At 43.1% G+C, this 21,420-nt stretch overlaps 1 protein-coding gene across 2 annotated transcripts; it reads right to left on the reverse strand.

The window, feature by feature from the left end:
• Positions 1-318: 318 nt before the first annotated feature.
• On the reverse strand, positions 319-21,125 carry prune2 (prune homolog 2 with BCH domain). 2 transcript variants are annotated; one of them, XM_079606820.1, is made up of 12 exons: positions 20,941-21,125; positions 19,997-20,098; positions 19,706-19,782; positions 18,766-18,966; positions 18,518-18,694; positions 17,028-17,130; positions 15,478-15,609; positions 15,261-15,347; positions 12,807-12,905; positions 12,294-12,332; positions 12,141-12,185; positions 319-2,197 (listed from the first exon to the last, which is right to left on the reverse strand). In XM_079606820.1, the coding sequence occupies exons 3-12, from the start codon at positions 19,758-19,760 to the stop codon at positions 2,170-2,172; spliced, it is 966 nt and encodes a 321-aa protein (XP_079462946.1). In that variant the 5' UTR covers positions 19,761-19,782; positions 19,997-20,098; positions 20,941-21,125; the 3' UTR covers positions 319-2,169. The 2 variants fall into 2 exon arrangements, with proteins under 2 accessions (XP_079462946.1, XP_079462947.1); XM_079606821.1 differs by lacking the exon at positions 19,997-20,098 and having other exon boundaries at positions 20,941-21,080.
• Positions 21,126-21,420: the final 295 nt, after the last annotated feature.

The following is a 21,420-nucleotide window of genomic DNA, read 5'->3' on the forward strand; positions in this document are numbered from 1 at the left end:
AAAGTTCTGAAACATCTAGGACTGGTTTACCAATAAATTACTACATGGCTTATGATTCTTAAAGGTGAAGTGAGTCATTACGGTGCCCCTAGTGGCACCAAACCGAATAGTAAAAAAATAACTTGATTTAAAATGTTAAAGACCGACCTACTGTGTATGTGTGTGTACACACACACACACACACTTGTATATATATATATAATGTATGTATACATATATTTATATATATATATATGTATTTATTTATTTTATTTTTATTATATATATATATATATATATATATTTTATTATATATATATATACACACATTTTTTATTTGATCGTTTCATTCACATTGCTTTCTGAGAATGTAGTTCTCTCTCATTAAAGCCATAAAAGACACACAGTCTTGTATCTGTGTATTTTTGTTGAAATTTCAAATACTTTTTTGCTTCAAATTAAAGTTTGCAATGTTATGATTCACCTAGTTGATTAGTTTGGTTTGTGGCTAATAACTTTTTGAAATCCCTATAGGAAAAAATGATTGGGAAAAATACTTACGGACCCAAGGCCACTGAAAAAGTGAGCGCTGTTGCACTCTATCATGTTTATATTAGCAAACACCGGGTTTCGCAAACGTTCAGAGGCCACTCTTGTGGCAATATCCACTATTGTTCAAAGAAATTCACGTTATTGGTTGAGCCATACATGTTTGACAGCAAAAACGATTATGAAACAATTTTTTGAAAGAGCCACAAAAGTCTTTATGCTACATTGTTCACAGAGTCAACCTCTGAAGGGCTTTAAAGTGTTAGTTAACCCCAAAAAATAAAAACAAATTGTCATCAATTAATTACTCTCATGTCATTCCAAACCTGTAAGACTTTTTGTTCATCTTTAAATTTCAAATGAAGATCTTATAAATGAAATTGAGATATTTCTGTCCCTCCATAGACAGTTCACGCAACAATCACTTTGATGCTTCAAAAAGTTCCTAGAGGTCTTAAAACAAATCCATATAAATTGAGTGGTTTAGTCCAAATTTTCTGAAGAGATACGATCACTTTATATGATGAACAGTGTTAATGTTGGCTTTTATTCACATATAAACATTCATCTAAGATATGAAATCAGATATGGTAAACGGAAGCTCAAGCATGCTTGACGTGAGAACCAGATCCTGTGTGTCTAGTGTACGGTTGAGCTTCTGTTTATATGTGAATAAAAGCCTAAATTAAATTTGTTCATCACATAAAGTGGTTGTGTCTCTTTAGAAAATTTGGACCAAACTGCTTGATTCACATGGATTAGTTTTACAATCTCTTTATGAACTTTTTGCAGCTTCAAAGTGGTAGCTGTCAATGGAGAAACAGAAATCTCTCAGATTCCATTTAAAATATCTGGATTTGGAACGACATGTGGGTGAGTAATTGATGACAAGTTTAAATTTTTGGGTGAACTAACCCTTTATTGTAATAGAGAAAGCATTTTAACATAATACACTTCACATTTAAGAACTACAAATGGTTTATCTTTGCTGATGTTGAACTGATACATAAATGAGGCTAAGTTTAAATTCAAACCTGACTGGTACTGTTTCTGACCATGAAAATAAATCTTCTATGTCCCTAAGTCATCAATTTAGTATGAGAGGATAGAGAGTTAGCATTGGTGCTAACATGAAGCTAGCTACGCGTTGTCTTTGTGTTTAGAATAACCTTGCATGCATTTATATTGAAACACAGCAACTGAAGTGACATGATTCTTTGCCTATTTTGCCTTTTATACATGCTCCAATTAGAAAAATAACTGACTGTGAAAATTATGAGCCTAAAGGGGAAAAGTACAAGATGATATTATTGCTAAAATGCCTCTCATGCATAATTCAAGTAACAAGAGAAACTTTTGCAAGACGATAGGAGACAAAGAATGGTTCAAGCATTGAGCTGGTTTAAGCTATTGTTCTGTGGTGCAAATTCAAAAATGTGAGAAGAATTATTATATATGAGGTGATTTGTTTTTAAGAATATGTGGTGCTGCTTTAATCATCCCAGCACTACGAGCTAACAAAAATATCCCTTTCTCTTATTATAAGTGATTATTGCATCCATATTAGCGTGCAATCATTACAATTTGAAATACTCAAAACCTTTACAGACATATTGTTCTTGCACCCACAGCCAACGACTCTTATGAACTGCTCACATTGGGTTGAGCTCTGCAACAGATATAAAAACAGTTATATCATTATTATTATATCATCATTTAAAAAAAATCATATATTCATATAACATTTTACATCTGTAATATGACATTTCCAAGTAAAAAAATAAATAAATTGAGATGAATGTAGGGTTATATTTCACCTAAAAATTATTAATTCTGTCATCTACCTCGTTCCAAACCCGTACGACTTTTGTTCATCTTCAGAACAGAACTGAAGATATTTTTCATGAAATCTGAAGATTTTTTGTACCTCCATTGACAGTCTACTACACAACTATCACTTTTGACGCTTCAAAAAGTTCATAAAGAGATCGTAAACCCAATCCACATGAATAGAGAGGTTTAGTTCAAATTTTCAGAAGTTCAACCGAACAAGCGAGAACAAACCTCATTGGTTCTTGCGAAAGCTCAAACGTGCTGCGTAACACTAGAATGAATGTCATTAGTTCTTGCATGTCAAGCAAGCATGCTTGAGCTTCCATTTACCACACCTGATGTGTGCTTTGATAAACGTTTATAAATGGATAAAATCCTAAATGAAATCTGTTCATCATATAAAGTGATTGTGTCTCGGACTAAACCGCTCAATTCATATGTATTAGTTTTACAATCTCTTTATAAACTTTTTGATGCGTCAAAGTGGTAGTTGCATAGACTGCCAATGAGAGAAAGTTTCCTTAAAAATATCTTCATTTGACTTCAGATGAACGAATGTCTTAAAGGTTTGGAACGACATGAAGGTGAGTAAAACATAACAATTTTAAATTTTGGGAGAACTAACCCTTCAAAAGGCACAATATGTAAGATTTTTGGATTTAAAAAAAATCCATAAAAACAATGTTATATATTTTGTTGACTATTGTACTTAATATTTAAATCAATGTTTAAATCCAGGGAAATCAGCTATTTGAACCAGTGTGTAATGGCCCGCATCATTGCGTGGCTTGTCAATGACGTCATATCCGTGATATCCTTGATTTACGTAAAAACCACAAAAACACCACAGACACTTTAATATACTGTATTGTGTTTTATTAGACAGGGGAGCTGTTTGGATACCTCTATCGACAGAAAACGAATCATTGTTATATAGCTTAACACGGTTAGTCTTATTGTTTGAATCTTGTTTTCTTGATTTACTGTGAGTAACATGTTTGTACCATGCCTCAAACTGGTGAAACTTACACAGGTATGTGCCTTTAAGAAATTATTGTATTGGGGAAAATTGTCAAGAATTGAATGGGAGTTTGCTCTGCATTACAGAGGCTCTCACATAACACATAACCACCTGTGCTGTCAACATTTTGTTTTATATGTTTTATAACATTATTTGTTTTGATATATTGCCATAATCTTCACTGCATTAATGCTAAACCACATTCAATTATTATGTTAATTATTGTCAAGGCTTAAAATAATGGCTGCATAGCAATTTAGTTATTAACGTGAGCCAATGGCCTGCATAATGGTGATGTCAGCAGAAAATGTGAGTTCCCTTACAAAGTAGAACTCAACACTTATCTATGGGGATATACTATCAGTGTGATCGGTGTCTGAAGTACGTTTGCCAACACAAAACATTTATTGGCCAACGACAGTCAATGAATTCACTTCCTGAGCGCCCTTGAGTATAAGAGGGCATCCTAAGGAGCACCAGCAGTGTAATTGTGTGTGTGTGTGTGTGTGGGCGTGTGTGTGTGAATGAGATATCATCATATCATTATTACTATTGTTAGTGTGACTTGTCTTGTGTGTTGTAACTTGTCCGGAATGTGTTCAAGTAGTTTGTCTTGTTTGCCTTGTCTACTGTCCCTTGTCTTGTGTGTAAAAAGTGGAGAGGGGGAGGAAAGGAAGGAGAAAAGGAAAGGAAAAAGAAAATGAAAAGGAAGGAGAGAGGAGGGGAAGAGAAAGAGAATGGAAGGGAAAAGAGTACTGTATGTATAAAGTGAAGGGGAGTATGTATTTTGTTATATATATATATATGTTTTTTTTTTTTCCCCCAATTGCACAGAGGATATTGTTTAATACTTAGATGGAGTTGTATGGAAAACCAGGTTGACCAGGTTGTTTGTTGCCCTGCCTCTCTGTTTTTCTTTGTATTTGCATAATAAAAACAATTCTTAAAAAAAAAAAAGAGTATAAGAGGGCACCCGCAATGTAATCAGCTTTTCTGTCTTCAGAATCCGTTTGTTTGTGTTAGCGAGTGTAAAGAAATGCTTCAAGGAAAAGCACTTGAACAAGCATTTCAGGAAGTGTGTGCCTCTGTGTCTCAAGTTTTTTAAACCTGAAGACAACCACAACTTGTGCGTTGTGTGTTTAGGTGAGGGGGACGTGCGTTAAGATCTCGGGGAAGCTGAATGACGCTTATTGTGAGAGATTCACAATGAGGAAGCTCAAGCTGGCCGAGGAATTCGAGAATGGTATGTCCCTCTCATGTTCCTCGGTCACTGGCTCGAGCGATCTTCTCTATCAGGATGTGCTTTCTATTGAGTCTTCGGAATCAGCAGACAGCATGTTGCTGGCACAATCCAGCCAGGATGAGGTGGATGTGGTTGAAGAAGGTGAATATATCGCTTTTAGTGAGCCCTCTCAGCCTATCAACCCAGCATATGAGGAGTTTCTGGAGGTAATGCTCCGCGCCACAACTAGATTGGGTCGGTAGTTTTCAGGAGGTACATCCCGGCACAATCTAAATCTTTGCGTAGGACCTCTGGGGGTTCTGGTCTATCACAGTCTAAGGACTGGAGGCAGAGCCAGAGGGAGGAGTCCTACTCCTTCGAGGAGTAAAGCACAGAGGAGGGGAGATGCTATGAGGAAGAGACAAGATCTCAGGGAAATATTTGAAAGAAAGCGATTTGGTACACAGGTCAGAATCACTGAGAACAACCGCTATAAAGCCAAAACAATCTCTGTTACCTAAAAAATTACCCGTTTATCACTGTAAAGCCGCTTTGAAACAATCTATATTGTTAAAAGAACCTAACAAGTAGAGTTAAATTGCCTTCTAGCATCCCGTCTTGTTATCGGGCATCTTTGCAAGTGCCAGGAGTCTTGGGATCCTAGATGAGTCCAGGCAGGGTGTGAGCACTTTCCCCCAACTGTGCGGTGATGGTAGAGCTGAAGCTCCCCTGTGGCTCCCCTATATGTTATGAGGCTGATGAATAATTATTCTAGGTGTGACCCCCATATGTGCTCTCCCTGAGGTAGTGGTAGGCCAATGTCGCATTTTAAAATGTTCTCCCTGGGCCAGTATTCCCTAGAAGTGGTGTAACGCAAGATAAATTGACTTAGCTAAATCTAGAGCTCTGCTCTTGAGCCGCATGTGGCTAAGCCTGGCCCACAAGGAAGGGAGGAAGGCTGTAGAGGCTGGGACTTTCCTTGTCGGAGCATAAGAGCTTGAGTGTTGACCGAGGGAATATTACAACTTGACAGCTATGAGGCATCAGAAACGCCTTGAATGATTGACGCTTCTGACTCCGGCTAAATACGTCTCTCTGTAGACTAAAGTGATGTCATTGACTGTCGTCGGGCAATTAAATTGTTGTGTTTGCACACGTGCTTCAGAAAACGGTCACGCTGAGGGCGTTACTCATAGCGTCAATCCAAACGGTGAGTCTCGTTCCCCTTTACAAGAAACGTCTCGGTTACGGATGTAACCCTCGTTCCCTGAGTAGGGAACGGAGACGTTACGTCGAAATGACGACGAATGGGGTTCGCTTAGAAGCCTATCCTCTTCGAATATTAATAAAACGAGCCAATGGCAAGCAAATGCCATGGGTCTGCTGAATTTGCATAGCGTAACTCCGCCCCACAGTGTGGGTATATAAGGAAGTGAGCCGGCAACATGCAGATATGTTTCTTCGCTGAAGGAGCCAAGCTGAACTCAGGCTGTTCCAGCGGTACAGCGGAAGTGGCAGGAAGACGTAACGTCTCCGTTCCCTACTCAGGGAACGAGGGTTACATCCGTAACCGAGACGTTCCCTTTCGTAGTCACTTCGAGTTACGTCGAAATGACGACGAATGGGGTTCCCAGTCCAATCACGCCACCTCGGCTGTCTTCCAGTGCCCTGCGTAAGTCTGAGCTCCCTGTCGTGAGACTAGCACGGACGAAGGACTCCTACTTAACACAGGAATACCAAGGTACACTGGGAAGCATATCACAGTGGAAATATGCAATCAGTGCCCGCCCGAAGGGGGGGGACTTAAGAAAACACATATGACCCGGAGGGGGGTGCATACGGATAACACTGGGGTGTCCAGCCCTGTAGGGTGGAGTATTTCAACCCCAGGGGTGGCAGACTGGCTTGCCAAGGGAAAGACACATGCTCGAAGGAGGCTTACAGTGGAAATACACACGTGGGGGTCGCCCAGCGGGGGAACCATGCACATGGTGGCACCTAGCCAACGCGAAAGCTGCCGGAGGCATAACTCTGGCGTTGACGTCAACAGCGCTGGAGGAACTCAGGGCTTATCAGGCTCACCTGAGGAGAATATCGCACGTATCCAGTCCGTGGAGTGGAATGGCGAGCAAGCGAAGACACCTGAGCGGGTCCTAGCACCGGCTGGTTGAAGCGAGTACTCGGGAGGACACTGGCTCCACTCGGAGATTGTAGAATCTGGCGAATGTGTTGGGTGTCGCCCAGCCTGCAGCTCTGCAGATGTCTGTTAGCGAGGCGCCATGCGCTAGAGCCCAAGAGGAGGCCACACTCCGGGTGGAGTGGGCCGTCACACCAAGGGGGCACGGTCGACCTTGCTGCTGGTAAGCCAAAGCAATGGCGTCCACTATCCAGTGAGACAACCTTTGCTTGGAGAGAGCCCTTCCCTTCAGCTTCCCACCATAACAGACAAAGAGCTGGTCTGAGGTCCTGAAACATTGCGTTCTGTCTACGTAAGCACGGAGGGCGCGTACTGGACAGAGCAATGCCAAGGCTGGGTCTGCCTCCTCCAGGGGCAGCGCTTGCAGGTTCACCACCTGGTCCCGGAAGGGAGTGGTGGGAACCTTGGGCACATATCCAGGCCGGGGTCTCAGGATCACGTGAGAAAAGGCCGGCCCGAATTCCAGGCACGCTTCGTCTACAGAAAATGCGTGCAGGTCCCCTACCCTCTTGATGGAGGCCAGAGCAACCAGGAGCGCTGTCTTAATTGACAGGAACTTAAGCTCCACTGATTGCAGAGGCTCAAAGGGAGCACTCTGCAGGGCAGTTAGTACCACTGAGAGGTCCCAAGAGGGAACGAGAGGAGGGCGAGGAGGCTGTAGTCTCCTCGCTCCTCTCAGGAACCTGATGACCAGGTCGTGCTTTCCCACGGACTTACCATCAACTGCGTCGTGATGTGCGGCGATAGCGGCAACATATACTTTCAGGGTGGAGGGAGACAGCCTTCGCTCCAACCCATCCTGCAGGAAGGAAAGCACGACACTGATCGGGCATGATCTGGGGTCTTCTGAGTGAGAAGAGCACCAAGAGACGAAGAGGTTCCACTTCAACGCGTAGGCATGTCTAGTGGACGACGCTCTAGCGGAAGTGATGGTAGCCACCACCGCTGGTGGTAGGGTACTCAAACCTGCCTCGTCCCGTCCAGGAGCCACACGTGGAGGTTCCAGAGATCGGGACGAGGGTGCCAAAGGGTGCCCCGTCCCTGAGAAAGGAGGTCCTTCCTCAGAGGAATTGGCCAGGGAGGTGCTGTCGCGAGGAGTACAAGTTCGGAGAACCAGGTTCGGGTGGGCCAGTGCGGCGCAACCAATATGACCTGCTCCTCGTCCTCCCTGATCTTGCACAGGGTCTGTGCAAGAAGGCTCACTGGGGGAAACGCATATTTGCGGAGGCCCCGGGGCCAGCTGTGCGCCAGAGCGTCCGTGCCGAGCGTGCCCTCGGTCAGGGAGTAAAACTGGGCGCAGTGGGACGAGTCGTGGGAGGCAAACAGGTCTACCTGTGCGTCCCCGAACTGATCCCAAATCAGCTGGACCGCCTGGGGATGGAGTCTCCATTCTCCAGGAAGAGGCTGAAGCCGTGAGAGCTCGTCGGCTGCACAGTTCAGGTCTCCCGGAATATAAATGGCTCGAAGCGACCTCAGATGCTTCTGACTCCATAAGAGGAGGTGGCGGGCGAGTTGCGACATACGGCGGGAGCGTAGACCACCTTGTCGGTTGATGTACGCTACTGTCGCGGTATTGTCTGATCGGACTAGTACGTGCTGGTTCTTGAGCAGCGCCCGGAAGCGGTGCAGAGCGAGACGTACTGCCAGCAACTCGAGGCAATTGACATGCCATAGGCGGTGGGGTCCTGTCCAGGAGCCCGCGGCAGCATGTCCATTGCACATGGCACCCCAGCCCGTGGAGGAGGCATCCGTTGACACAACAACATGCCTGGAAACTCGTTCTAAGGGCACTCCGGCCCGTAGAAAGCTGAGGTTCGTCCACGGGGAGAAGGTCTGACGGCAGGTCGGAGTAACTGGTACTCGGAGCTTGCCCTGGTGCCATGCCCACCTCGGGACTCGATCGTGAAGCCAGTGCTGAAGCGGTCTCATATGAAGCAATCCGAGCGGCGTTACCGCGGCTGCAGATGCCATATGCCCCAGGAGCCTCTGAAAAAGTTTCAGTGGAACCGCACTCTTGCTCTGGATTTGTCTCAGGCAAGTCAGCAGTGACTGCGCGCGCTCGCTCGTAAGCTGCGCGCACATGGCGACCGAGTCGATTTCCATACCGAGAAAAGAGATCCTCTGCACGGGGCAAAGTTTGCTCTTCTCCCAGTTGACCCGAAGGCCCAGACGGACTAGGTGCCGGAGCACTAGGTCCCTGTGTTCGCAAACCTGGTCCCGAGAGTGAGCTAGGATTAGCCAGTCGTCGAGATAATTCAGGATGCGAACCCCGTGTTGCCGTAGCGGCACAAGGGCTGCCTCGACGACCTTCGTGAAGACGCGAGGAGACAGGGCCAGCCCGAATGGGAGGACCGCGTACTGGTATGCCTGCCCCTCGAAAGCAAACCGTAGAAACGGCCTGTGTCGAGGAAGAATGGAGACATGAAAGTAGGCGTCCTTCAGGTCGATCGCTGCAAACCAATCCTGTGGCTGCACACATTCGAAAATGCGCTTGGCCGTGAGCATCTTGAACGGAAGCCTGTGAAGGGAACGGTTCAAGACGCGCAGATCCAGGATTGGTCGTAACCCACCGGTTTTCTTGGGGACAATGAAGTAGGGGCTGTAGAAGCCGGACCTCATTGCGGCTGGAGGGACAGTCTCGATCGCACCCTTCGCCAGCAGGGTGGCGACCTCCGCTCTCATGACAGGGGCATTGCCACCGACCATAGTGAAGCGGACTCCCCTGAAGCGGGGAGGAGACCGCGCGAACTGAATCGCATAGCCGAGCCTGATGGTCCGCGCGAGCCAGCGGGACAGGTTGGGAAGCTCTAACCAGGCTCCCAAGGACTGTGCCAGCGGGGTCATGCGGACGACAGACGTCCCCGCGGGGGTGCAGCGAAGCGGAATGACCGGCCCGGACGTGGGTGGCATAGCGGCCCGGTGTGGGGGCACGGTCATTAGCCGCGTCCTGCCAGAGGGAGCCAGGGAAGGACCAGCGTTCCACGGGGGCGTGCTCTGGCAGGGGTCTGGCGACAGAAGGGGATGAGAGCGGCGGGGCCCGTGGGCGGCGCGCACTGTCATTCCCTTCTGGGGGCTCAGAGATGGGGATATCAGTTCTTTCTTTAACCACATTAGGGTGCTGCCCACCCGTGGGTGAGCAGCGGGGAGTGGAGAACAAAGGATTCTCCCCCGGCCCTCCACCGGGGGAAGGAGTGGTCCTGCTACCATCTCCTGAGAAGAACTGATGGCCATCTCTGAGCAGCCCGTCTCAGGAGCGCCGCTTGGCCTGGCGTTTAGCGGGGCGCGGGGCTGGAGAGGGCTGGGGCGCCTGCCTGCGGCGTCCTCCACGACGCGGCCCGGGTGAAGGCTGCTGCTGGGGCCGTGCGGGAGGGGCGGGAGCCGCGGGAGGGCGCCCTCGGCGGCGAGCAGGCTGAGGCGTCTGAACCGACGGCTGGGTGGAGGCAGCAGCGGGCCGTCGGGGCAGAATATGACGAATAGCCTCAGTCTGCTTCTGGGCGGTTGAAAACTGTTGGGCAAAATCTTCAACCGCTCCGCCGAAGAGGCCAGCCTGGGATATGGGGGCGTCAAGCAGACGAGTCCGCTCAGCGTCCCTCATATCGGCCAGGTTGAGCCAGAGGTGTCTCTCCTGGACCACACTAGTGGACATCACCTGGCCCAGGGAGCGTGCGGTCACTTTCGTCGCCCGGAGAGCGAGGTCAGTGGCGGCACGCAGCTCATTGAAGAGCCCTGGGTCAGTCCTCCCCTCGTGCATGTCCCTGAGCATCTGGGCCTGGTAGACCTGCAGAGTGGCCATGGCATGCAATGAGGCGGCTGCCTGCCCCGCAGCTCTATAGGTCTTCGCCACCAGGGTCGACGAAAACCTACAGGCCTTGGAGGGGTGCTTAGGATCACCACGGGAAGAAGCACTCTGTGGACACAGTTGCATCGCAACAGAGCGTTCAACCATAGGCACCCCAGAGTACCCGTAAACAGCCGCCTGATCGAGAGGAGGAAAGGCGGAGGAGGTCGCCGAGCGATCACGGGAAGACAAGGGTGTCTTCCAGGACCTCGAGACCTCCTCATGCACATCCGGGAAGAAAGGCATTGGGGTTGGACGCCGACGTGAATCGGCGGCCGCGCCCAAAAACCAATCGTCCAGACGCGAGCGCTCGGGGCAGGGTGGCGGATTGCACTCTAACCCGATGCTCGCGGCTGCCCGGGAAAGCATGGCCGTCAGCTCGGGATCAGGATCGGGCAATGCTGACGCGCCCGGAGGCGGCAGCACAGCCGACCCCTCATCTCCCGAGGACTCCTGCCCACCTTGTGATGCTGTGATCGACATAGCATCGTCATTAGGAGCGCCAGACGGCGCACTCGGTCCGCCGCCGACCGTTGGCCGGGACTGATCGAGCGCATCATCTGGTCGGCTCGCGGGTTGCGGCACTTGAGAGGGGGATGTGGCCCGAGGACGAATCGTCGGTTGTTGTTGCCACACCGTCACCCTCAGGTCACCCTGGCCACCAGCCGAAGTACCAGCTCTATTACTAGAGGGGGTAGATCGGGGTGTGGATGAGGGGACTCTCACTCTTTCGAGATCACTGAGTCTCGACCGTAGTGTCGCGATGGTCATGTTTCCGCAATGAAAACATGAGTCATCCACAAGCGCTGCTTTGGCGTGCTCTAAGCCCAAACACGCAAAACAGCGATTGTGCCCATCTAAATCAGACAGCCAGTGACCACAACCAGAAGGGCACGGGCGATGCATCTTTAAAAAGACGTGCCACGCGCTTTGCTCTTTTAGAGAGAAGGAGAAATCCCCGCAGATGCTGAAGCGACCAGGGAGAGAACACACACACACTGGCAGATCACTGCTCAGATCGCAGGGAATGTGCACTCGCTGGAACTCGCTGTCACACCAACACCTGGAGGGAAGCTCGTCTCGAAGAGGAATAGAGATGATACTCAGGATGGCTTGTGGAGTGAAGGATAAACTTGGCTCCGAAAGCGAAAACATATCTGCATGTTGCCGGCTCACTTCCTTATATACCCACACTGTGGGGCGGAGTTACGCTATGCAAATTCAGCAGACCCATGGCATTTGCTTGCCATTGGCTCGTTTTATTAATATTCGAAGAGGATAGGCTTCTAAGCGAACCCCATTCGTCGTCATTTCGACGTAACTCGAAGTGACTACGAAAGGGAACCATGGTTACAGTCATAACCTGCGATGGGTTTTTTTTTTTTTTTTTTTTCACAGTCGGACCAGGAACATGTAAAATATTTGTTGCCATTTCATGTTGACTTTAAAAACCACTTAATATGCTAAATGACTGTTTACTAAAATTATTTAGAAATCTTACATAGATCCATGTGGAATCTCACTTCCTTGGAGAAAGCTGGTGATTCTTCATAAAGAAATGAAAAAGATATTTGTTATATAGTTAGTGCATTGTATGATATTTTGACGAAAATAGTCAAAGACCTCTAAAATTCAAAAATTCTCTAATACTCACGTAGAGCTCTCCGATGCTTCCCGTAACTCCTCATCCAGTCTAGAGAGGCAGAAATTAATAAATTAACATATTTTTAACTTTCTTTAAATTTAAATAAAATGTAGAATATATAAAACTATAAAAAAAGCTCAGATTTTTTAATGGAAAAAAATAGTCAATAATTTCATACAGTATTTATTACATTATTAGATTGTTAGATTATAGGGATAGATAAATCTTATAATGTTACTCTTCACCTCAGCATTTGAAATGTCTGTTCCCATAGAAACGTGTCTTCACAGGTTTTAAATTATAGAATCACAACTCCTGTGCAGATTCTCATAAACACACTCAACACCTCTTCAGCAGCTACATCTGTCAGCGATTGTCTCGCTCTCACAATGTGTGCTGCTGATCAGTGCCATGATGATCCCTCTGTTTACTTTCTCGCATTGTATAGTTCAGTGCCAAAATTAAATTGGCATACATTTAATGAAAAACAGTTAAACATGTCGCTCATTGATACTTGCTCACCTGATGATGCACTCGGGTATGTGGACGTACTCCATTGGGATGAGCTCCTCCAGTTCAGCTAAGCTGTTCACATACTTTATCTTACTGCTGAACTTTGAGCTGGAAAACATTTATGAATTTATTTTGTTTGTTTCTTTCTCCAAAGCCAATATTTTGTACACTACGACAATGTTCAGACTGCAGGCAAATCAGATTTTTTTCTCAAATCAGATCTTCTCAGGCAGACTGTCCACACTTTCAATTGCAAGTGATCAAATAGGATTTTTTATGTTCAGACATAAACAACCCATCTGCATGGGTTGGTTCGGTAACAATAAGACGTACCCATGTACAGTTGTGGTCAGAATTAATGGCACCCCTGGTAAATATGATAAAAAATGGCTGTAAAAAAAAAAATCTGCATTGTTTATTCTTGTGATCTTTCATTCAAAAATTTGTAAAAATCACATTTTTTGTTTAAGTAAAAGAATTGAAAGTGGGGGGGAAATAAAATTATGAAATAAATGTTTTTCTCCAAAACATGTTGGCCACAAATATTGGCACCATTTTATTCAATACTTGCAATCTCCTTTTGCCAAGATAACAGCTCTGAGTTTTCTCCTATAATGCCTGATGAGTTTGGAGAACACCCGATAAGAGATCAGAGACCATTCCTCCATACAGAATCTCTCCAGATCCTTCAGATTCCCAGATTCATGTTGGTGCTTCTTCTCTTCAGTTCACTCCACTCATCAGGTCAGGGAACTGGGACGGTCAAGGCAGAAGCTTTATTTTGTGCTCCGTAACACATTTTTGTGTTGATTTTGATGTTTGTTTTGGATCGTTGTCTACTTTTTTTATATGTCGGTATTTTCTAGAATCCATGACACCATGTATCTGAACAAGAAGTCCAGATCCTCCAGCAAAAAAATAGGCTCACAACATTAAAGATCCAGCGGTATATTTAACCGTAGGTATGGGTTTTTTTTTTTGGTTTTTTTTTGTTATCCCAAGATTTCTAGCACAGACTGTCAGGTTTTGATTTTTTATCCGTTGGTATTTGATCGAATCCATGATGCCATGTTAAGTGTTTGCTTTTTTTTTCATCTGTCCATATAGAACATTTGAAAAGTAACTGACACTACTGGAACTTCAAACAGGACGGATTCTATGGTCAGATTAAACAAAACAAAAATATAGCTTTTTAGCAGCAAACACTTAAGATGGGTTTGGTGCACACAGGGATAAAAAAGTACCCCATGTGTAAAATGAAATACTCTGCTGTATCTTTACTGCTGTGGGCCTAATTTTCTGCCAGAGGTCCTGGACATCTTGTTCAGATACATGGCATCACGGATTCGATCAAATACCAACAGATACAAAATCAAAACCTGACAGCCTGTGGTAGAAATCTTAACGGGCCATGTTTCTTCCATGGATCCATGGATATTCCAACAGGACAGTGATCCAAAAATAAACATCAAAATCAAAACAAAAATGGGTCACTGAGCACAAAACCAAGCATCTACAATGGTCATCCCAGTCCCCAGACCTGAACCCTATAGAAAATGAGTGGGCTGTACTGAAAAAAAGAAGCGCCAACATGGATCTGGGAATCTGAAGGATCTGGAGAGATTCTGTATGGAAGAATGGTCTCTGATCTCTTGTCAGGTGTTCTCCAAACTCATCAGGCAAAACAGGAGAAAACTCAGAGCTGTTATCTTGGGGAAAGGAGGTTGCAAAAAGTATAAAAGGGGGCAAATAATTGTTTTGGATAAGAACATTTATTTCATAATGTGATTTTCCCCCCACTTTCAATTATTTTACTTCAATGAAAGGTTAGATAAAAAATAAAAAATAAATATATATATATATATATATATATATTAACAATGCAGATTTATTTTTTACAGCCATCTTTGATCATATTTACCAAGGGGGCAAATAATTCTGACCAGCACTGTATATTATGATTTAAAATTATTTTCTATTTTAATATATTTTAAAATATAATTTATTTCTACGATAGCAAAGCTGAATTTTTTAGCAGTCATTACTCCAGTCTCCAGTGTCACATGAATCATGATCCTTCAGAAATCATTGTAATGTGTTGATTGGTGCGCAATAAACATTCCTTAACAGTTATTTTGCTCAATATTTTTGTGGAAACCATTATAAATTTTTTTCCAGGATTCTTTGATGAATAGAAAGTACAAAAGAAAAGCATTTATTTGAAATAAATATTTTAACATTGTAAATGTCTTTGCTATCATCTTTGATCAATTCAATCCATCCATGCTATTAATCTGCTTTTTAAATCTTAAGGTAGTTTTTATTTGTCTACAAAACTACTTTCAAGCATTTAAGCATTAACCTTTAGATGATAAGGTTTTTAAGATCATGAGAAACTTATTCTGTTGAGTGTGACCAATACTAAAAAACTAAAACAAAGCAAAAAATTGCCAGTCAACATACCTGATAAATGGTTTTGTGATGGCTAGAATTGTCCTAATGAACCATGATGGGTGAACAATAATGAAAGATTTTAAGTTCTTTCTAAGCCTGAAAAGGTGTGAAAAACAAAAATAAGTCATCATTTTTAATATACTGTATATTGTGCATTGCACATTTTAATATATTAAACATACTGTAAATGGGCAGAATATTGATACGTAAGGCATATTATATATACCTCCTGTCAATCATCTGATAACATCTCTTTAGCCAGTTGAGGCCAGGCATCCTCCGGTGTGGAGTGGCTCCATTCAGATAGATGATCATGTAGTCCTCTGCTACCATGAGCTCTAGCGTACTGATAACATACCTGAAGAGTAATTCACAGTAATTTAGTGATTTGTTCTAAAAATGTTTAATATTATTATATTCTAGGATTATTCTTTGGAGGGTATGCACATGACGTCACATGTAAGTCACTGCAGTTACACCCTGAGTGGCAAAAAAAAGTGGCAGCATTGTGTTCAGCTTGAATGCCTCGAAAAACATACAAAAGACTTCTAAAGAAATAGCTTTGGGGTTGACTGTACATATAGATTTTTTTTTTTAAAAATCTGAAAAGCTATCTCTTTACATACTGCCAAAAGCTACAGAAAAGAGAAGCAAATAGATCGCTGCAATTCTGAAAAATTATACCCTAGCTTTTACATTGTTTTGACAACTCATCAATTAAATATTTACCCTTTACATTTTGCATAACTGTATTTTTTTGTCAGCGTTTATATAAAAACATCCATTATGATGAGCATTGTGTTCTGCAAAGAGGGATGTTAGTTGGATGTAACCTCGGTTCCATGAAATGAGGGAACGAGACATTGCGTCATTGATGATGATATGGGGAAAAACCGTTCTCCTAGAATCTTGCTTTCAAGCACGCGAATCAGGGGCGCAGATGCATACAAACAGAGGGCAGCCCAAAACACTGAAGGTGTTTGATGAGCATTCTTTTTCGGTTGCTCCGTGCACTCTCCGAGAGAGTCATGAGCGGCCAATCGTTCAAATAATTCAGATTTCGTACTCAGCTCAGACACAGAGCGGAGAGAACAGCATTCATGCACTTTGTGAATGTGCGTGGGGCCAAAAAGATAGGCCGAAAGGAAGGACTGTAAACTGATAAGCAGCTCGAGGTGCCTGTGACAAGGTGCTATCTGGATATGGAAATCTGCATCTTTTAGATCTACCAGTACAAACCAATCCCTTGCCATATGAGAAAAGGGATTTATTTTACGGTTATCAATCTAAATGATCGCTTCAAAAGTTTCAGCGAGGCGTGATTTTCAAGAAACGGCTGTGCTAGACTAACTGGGACTAGTCACAGCACTTACATATCGTTGCTCTATTGTTGGTTTGATTGTTCCTATTGTTCTCGACATTTGCAATTCACTTAGGATAAAAGTGTCTGCTAAATGATTAAATGTTAAATGTAAATGGTAAATGCTAATACACAGTATTCTTGGAGAAAGTCGTTTCGCCATAGCGTCATTGACGCAATGTTCAGAGAGCGATATTACAAGGGAACCCAGTTTTCCTTACAAAGCAAATAGATGGATTGATGGATGGATGGATGGATGGATGGATGGATGGATGGATGGATGGATGGATGGATGGATGGATGTGAAAGTGAAAGTGACGTCAATGCATACCCTCCATTATATTATAGGATTAACAAGCCTTGTAAGATATTTTGACATCAGGGCGACTGATTGGCTCATATTAGACTGAACTCACAGAAAGAGGTTTTCCATGATCTCGTGATAGTCCTCTCTGTCACTGTCAGGGAGGAAGCATGCAGCAAACACAATGATGGCATTTGCACCATTGCTATAGTAGCCTGTGGGTAAATAATACATATATTTCAATATGAATTGCTCAACACAATTTAAAGGCGTATTACAAGTTACCCTTGTGGAAAAAGTGGGCAATAATGTGCACTAAGTAGTATATTTCAAATATAATTAAAAACTCTACTTCCAGGTGATATAATATTGATGGAATAAAAGCATAGTTAAAGAGAGTGCACTTTCATGACTATGTTTCTTAACACACTTAAGTACACTTTTAAAAAGTGCACATTTAAAAGTCTGTTGTTATGCTTTAAAGAAGTACACTTATATTGAAAGGTTGACTCAAATTCTAAAGCACATGTGAAGTATTTGATTGATGTAACTGTTAATATATTTTAAATGTATTAAACTACAAATGTTATCATTGCAAATGTGTTATTACAAATATATTTAAATACATGACATAAGTTTCAATACAAAATTATCTTTCTATTAATACTATTACAATTATTATTAGAAATTATTTTTCTATTAATACACAATAAATGCTTGTCAATACATTCGACAATTTTATGCTTTTACCATATTTCAAAGACAACAGAATTATGAAATAAACATGCTGAAGTCCTACTTAAGTGGGTCAAAAACCACTGTTACGTTTAACTAATTATATTTAATTGTCAATAGCATCTAACTAGATGGTTCTAGATGGTTAGTATCCAACTTAACTAAGCGTGCAAAACATTACATTTAATTTGCACTTAAGTATATTATTTTAAAGTATATTGTTTTCGTTTAATAATAGCCTACTCTTTTTAAAAGTATACTAATTGTACTTAATTTTTACAAGTGTTAATTCACCTTAAGATATATCACCAGTGTCTGTCTGCTGTTATAATTATGTAGATTACATTATATATATCGGGTAAGCATACAGGACAACAAATAAATTAAAATGCTTAAAAGTATAACCACTTAACCATAACTTTCAAACATTACTCATGATTTGATAGAATCTCTTTTCCAATCATTTCTGACCAAATTAAATCCTTAATTGGAAGGTTTAGGCATTACAGCTCAAATATCAAATATCAAACATTGTATTCCATTTCAAAGTAAGTCGGGGTTCCCAAACTCGGTCCTGGAGGGCAGCTGTCCTGCACAGTTTAGCTCCAACTTGCTGCTCTGCAGGACAGTGGCCCTCCAGGAGCAGGACTGGACACCCCCTGATGAAAAATAGGAGCTTCACATTTTTACTTGTAATACACCATTGACTTCCATTGTAAGGCTATATTGTATATGTATTCTCCTTTGTTTTTGAACAAAAAAAAGAAAAAAGTCTGAATTATTCTCCGTGCTAATCACTGTCTCTTTGCTTTATATTTAACCCAGACTACTCCTTTAAATGTTCCTAGAAATATTCCTTTAACCTACCTCCATGGGATATGACTTTTTGGTAGGGTTCAATGCTCTTCATGTTGATGCGGTGCTCTTGCTCTCCAATGATGACAGTTCTCCAGAGTTTGGAATCCTGCCGCTCTTCTTCAGCACTGTATGTGGGAATGGGCTCAGTTGTTTCTTTAACTGAATCTCTCTGGGATGCTTGAGGCTCTGAAAAAAATACTGTGTATTAGTAATCTCTTTTTAATAATAAATAATTATTTACAAGTGTTATGTCTAACCTTCCCAGTCTATTTCATGGTCAGTATAATCTGCTTCATCAGGTGTGTCCAGATCATCAACATTGATGTCGAGGTCATCTGGTGTGTCAAACAGGTCATCCTCACTTTGGTCCAATGATAGACTAATACGAGGAGCGGACAGCTTTTTCCTCTGAGAGGCCACACCCCCTTGGCCCTGTAGGGGCAGGGAGGTGGGCGGAGCTAGTGGAAATTAACAGACAATCAATTAACATTTATAAAACGATCCAGCATTACACATGGTTCTGTATACTCAGATTGGGTCATTTGAATAGTGTTCCAGGGCCTACAAGGATTCAGAACATGTCCTACTTGAATAAATATCTATTTCAGTCATGAAAAAGAGGGCGCATTCTGATAGGTCCACACATCATTACCGCATGGCACAAGCTGATTGACCTTTACTTATCCTGCAGTCAATAACATTTCTTGCTCTGCATTTAAATAGTCTGCTTCATTGTTTGTTGTTAGCATAGTCTTGCAGAGTTCCTCTGAAACCCTACACCTCCCCCAGCTCCACCTGCTTATATCTGCTACGGCATTTAGCTATACATCTATTTATGCAGCAGCAGCTTATCTTACATGCACACAGCAGCGAGTCTGTGTATCTATTGGCAGTAGCAAGTCCATACTTGCTCTGCAGCAGCAATAATATACAGCAGCAGCAGCATAGCAGATCTAGTCCGCCAAGACCAAATACATTAACATTGCCAAATTCAATAACATGCTAAAACTATTCAGATTGTTGTTATGATTGAAATCATGTTAAGTCTGACAAGATGAACAGAAGAAGAGAATGTTACTTTACACCTCTGTTTATAACCGATCCACTGTTCTGTGAATCTGAAGCAGTATTTTTAAATGTAAAAAAAAATTGTCTTCTGACAGATTCTATAAGTGTCAGTATATTTAGCAGTCTTACCTGGTCTACTCTCTGCACCTTCAAAGCTCATCTTTCGTTCATGAGTCAGGTCCATCCCCACATCGCCTGAAAGGGAACTATGAGAAACACACACATGACAACAAGAAATCATTATCACTTATCAATGCAAGAAATGATATATAAGAATGATAATAAATAGATACATTAAATGTAAAAAAAAAAACAAGCAGCAACAACTCAATAATAATAATAATAATAAACTATCCTGTACTTAAGTACAAATTTTACAGTTGTAACACTTAAAATTGGAGCTACAAAACAAGGACTCACATGCTGTTTCAAATGAGTCTCCAGCAAAGTAGTTGACTCAATACTGTGAATCCGGAAATGTTGTCACTATATGTTGTAATAGCAGTCTTGCATTTGCTGCAGCTGCAATGCACAACAACAAAAACTCACTTAACAGAACTAGTCTTTATAAACTTATCTGCTCTAAAAAACTCTCCGTACCATCCTTTCACCATTCCTATTTGGAATTTAGAAGCAGTGTGAATTCATGTGTAAATGTATGCATGGACACACACAGCCACGTGAGAAGAAAAGCCTATCTCGCGGGAGTGTCTACAATAAGCTGCCAGATGGTTGCCAGTTCTCAGACAGAGAATGTGTGTTGAGAGAGAAAGAGAGCGGACGAGGGTGAAAGTGGAAAGGTCTGTTGCTCTCTCCTTCCATCAAGACTTTGGCTTAATCCATCTATCTTTCCATCCTCCACAGCAGGAAACAGGAAAAGTGGGCGGGCGTTATGTCATCATCATCATCATCATCATCATCATCAACAACAACCCATTCTACCCTGCTCTCTCTCCCCTCTTCTTTGTGAATCATTCTTCTGCGTCAGTGTCCACACACATTTACATTTACACACACACACACACACACACACACACACACGCATAGGCAAATAAATGAGCCGTGCATGCAGAGCCATGAATTTGAATGATGGCAAAAGCAGGTCAACTGTGCTTATAAGCTGAAACCTTATTACAACAAAACGTGTTTGTATTAAACATGACAAACATTCATTTATGATCCATGCACAAACAAAAGCAGCTGCATGTCTTGCATCATAAAGGATGCTGATGCTAAGCCTCTTCCGTTACCAAACATTGATGCATCACAAACAAATGCCCATCCCTCCCTCTTTCCCTTCCCATCCCAACACTCAAGGTTTCAAATAACAAAATGCCTGATATTATCACCCACAATGCACTCACCACCACGGCTGAGGCACAGTTTTCTCTCCTGCCCTGCGTTTCAGATCATGGATGTGTGCCTGTATCTCTCTCAGTGTCAGGGATGCTCTGTTCACCCACTGCTGAGAGCCTCCACCATTTTGTGGTCATGTGACCCTCTCAAGCACCATACAAGAGTGTGAGGCTGTTCTCTCCGCCCTGAGCTTGAGAGAAAAATGAGTGAGACTCAGCACAGCAGTACACTGCTGTACAACTGTACAAGTGAATTGTGAGTGAGTCTGTGCAGATGAGTAAAGAGAGGTGTGTCTGAGGATAAATGGACATTAATGAGTCTGTCTGTGAGAGTTTTTCACAGAGCCCATTAGAGCAGCTGTTGAGTCACATGTGAGTGGGATCATATTCATTAAATAAACTGAATCCACTCAGAGATTTTGGTTCATATTGACATGACAGAATTGCACAGTTGCTGCAGATTTGTTGACATCTATGATGTGAATCTCC

The sequence above is a fragment of the Phoxinus phoxinus genome, assembly GCF_949152265.1.
Source record: "Phoxinus phoxinus genome assembly, chromosome: 3".
Taxonomy (NCBI): domain Eukaryota; kingdom Metazoa; phylum Chordata; class Actinopteri; order Cypriniformes; family Leuciscidae; genus Phoxinus; species Phoxinus phoxinus.

Coding starts and splice junctions, on each gene's coding strand:
- prune2 (XM_079606820.1), bottom strand. CDS start 19,760: ATGGACCTGACTCATGAACGAAAGATGAGCTTTGAAGGTGCAGAGAGT. Junction 18,967..19,705: donor AGGTGCAGAGAGTAGACCAG/GTAAGACTGCTA, acceptor AATTTCCACTAG/CTCCGCCCACCTCCCTGCCC. Junction 17,131..18,517: donor AAAAGTCATATCCCATGGAG/GTAGGTTAAAGG, acceptor ATTTACCCACAG/GCTACTATAGCAATGGTGCA.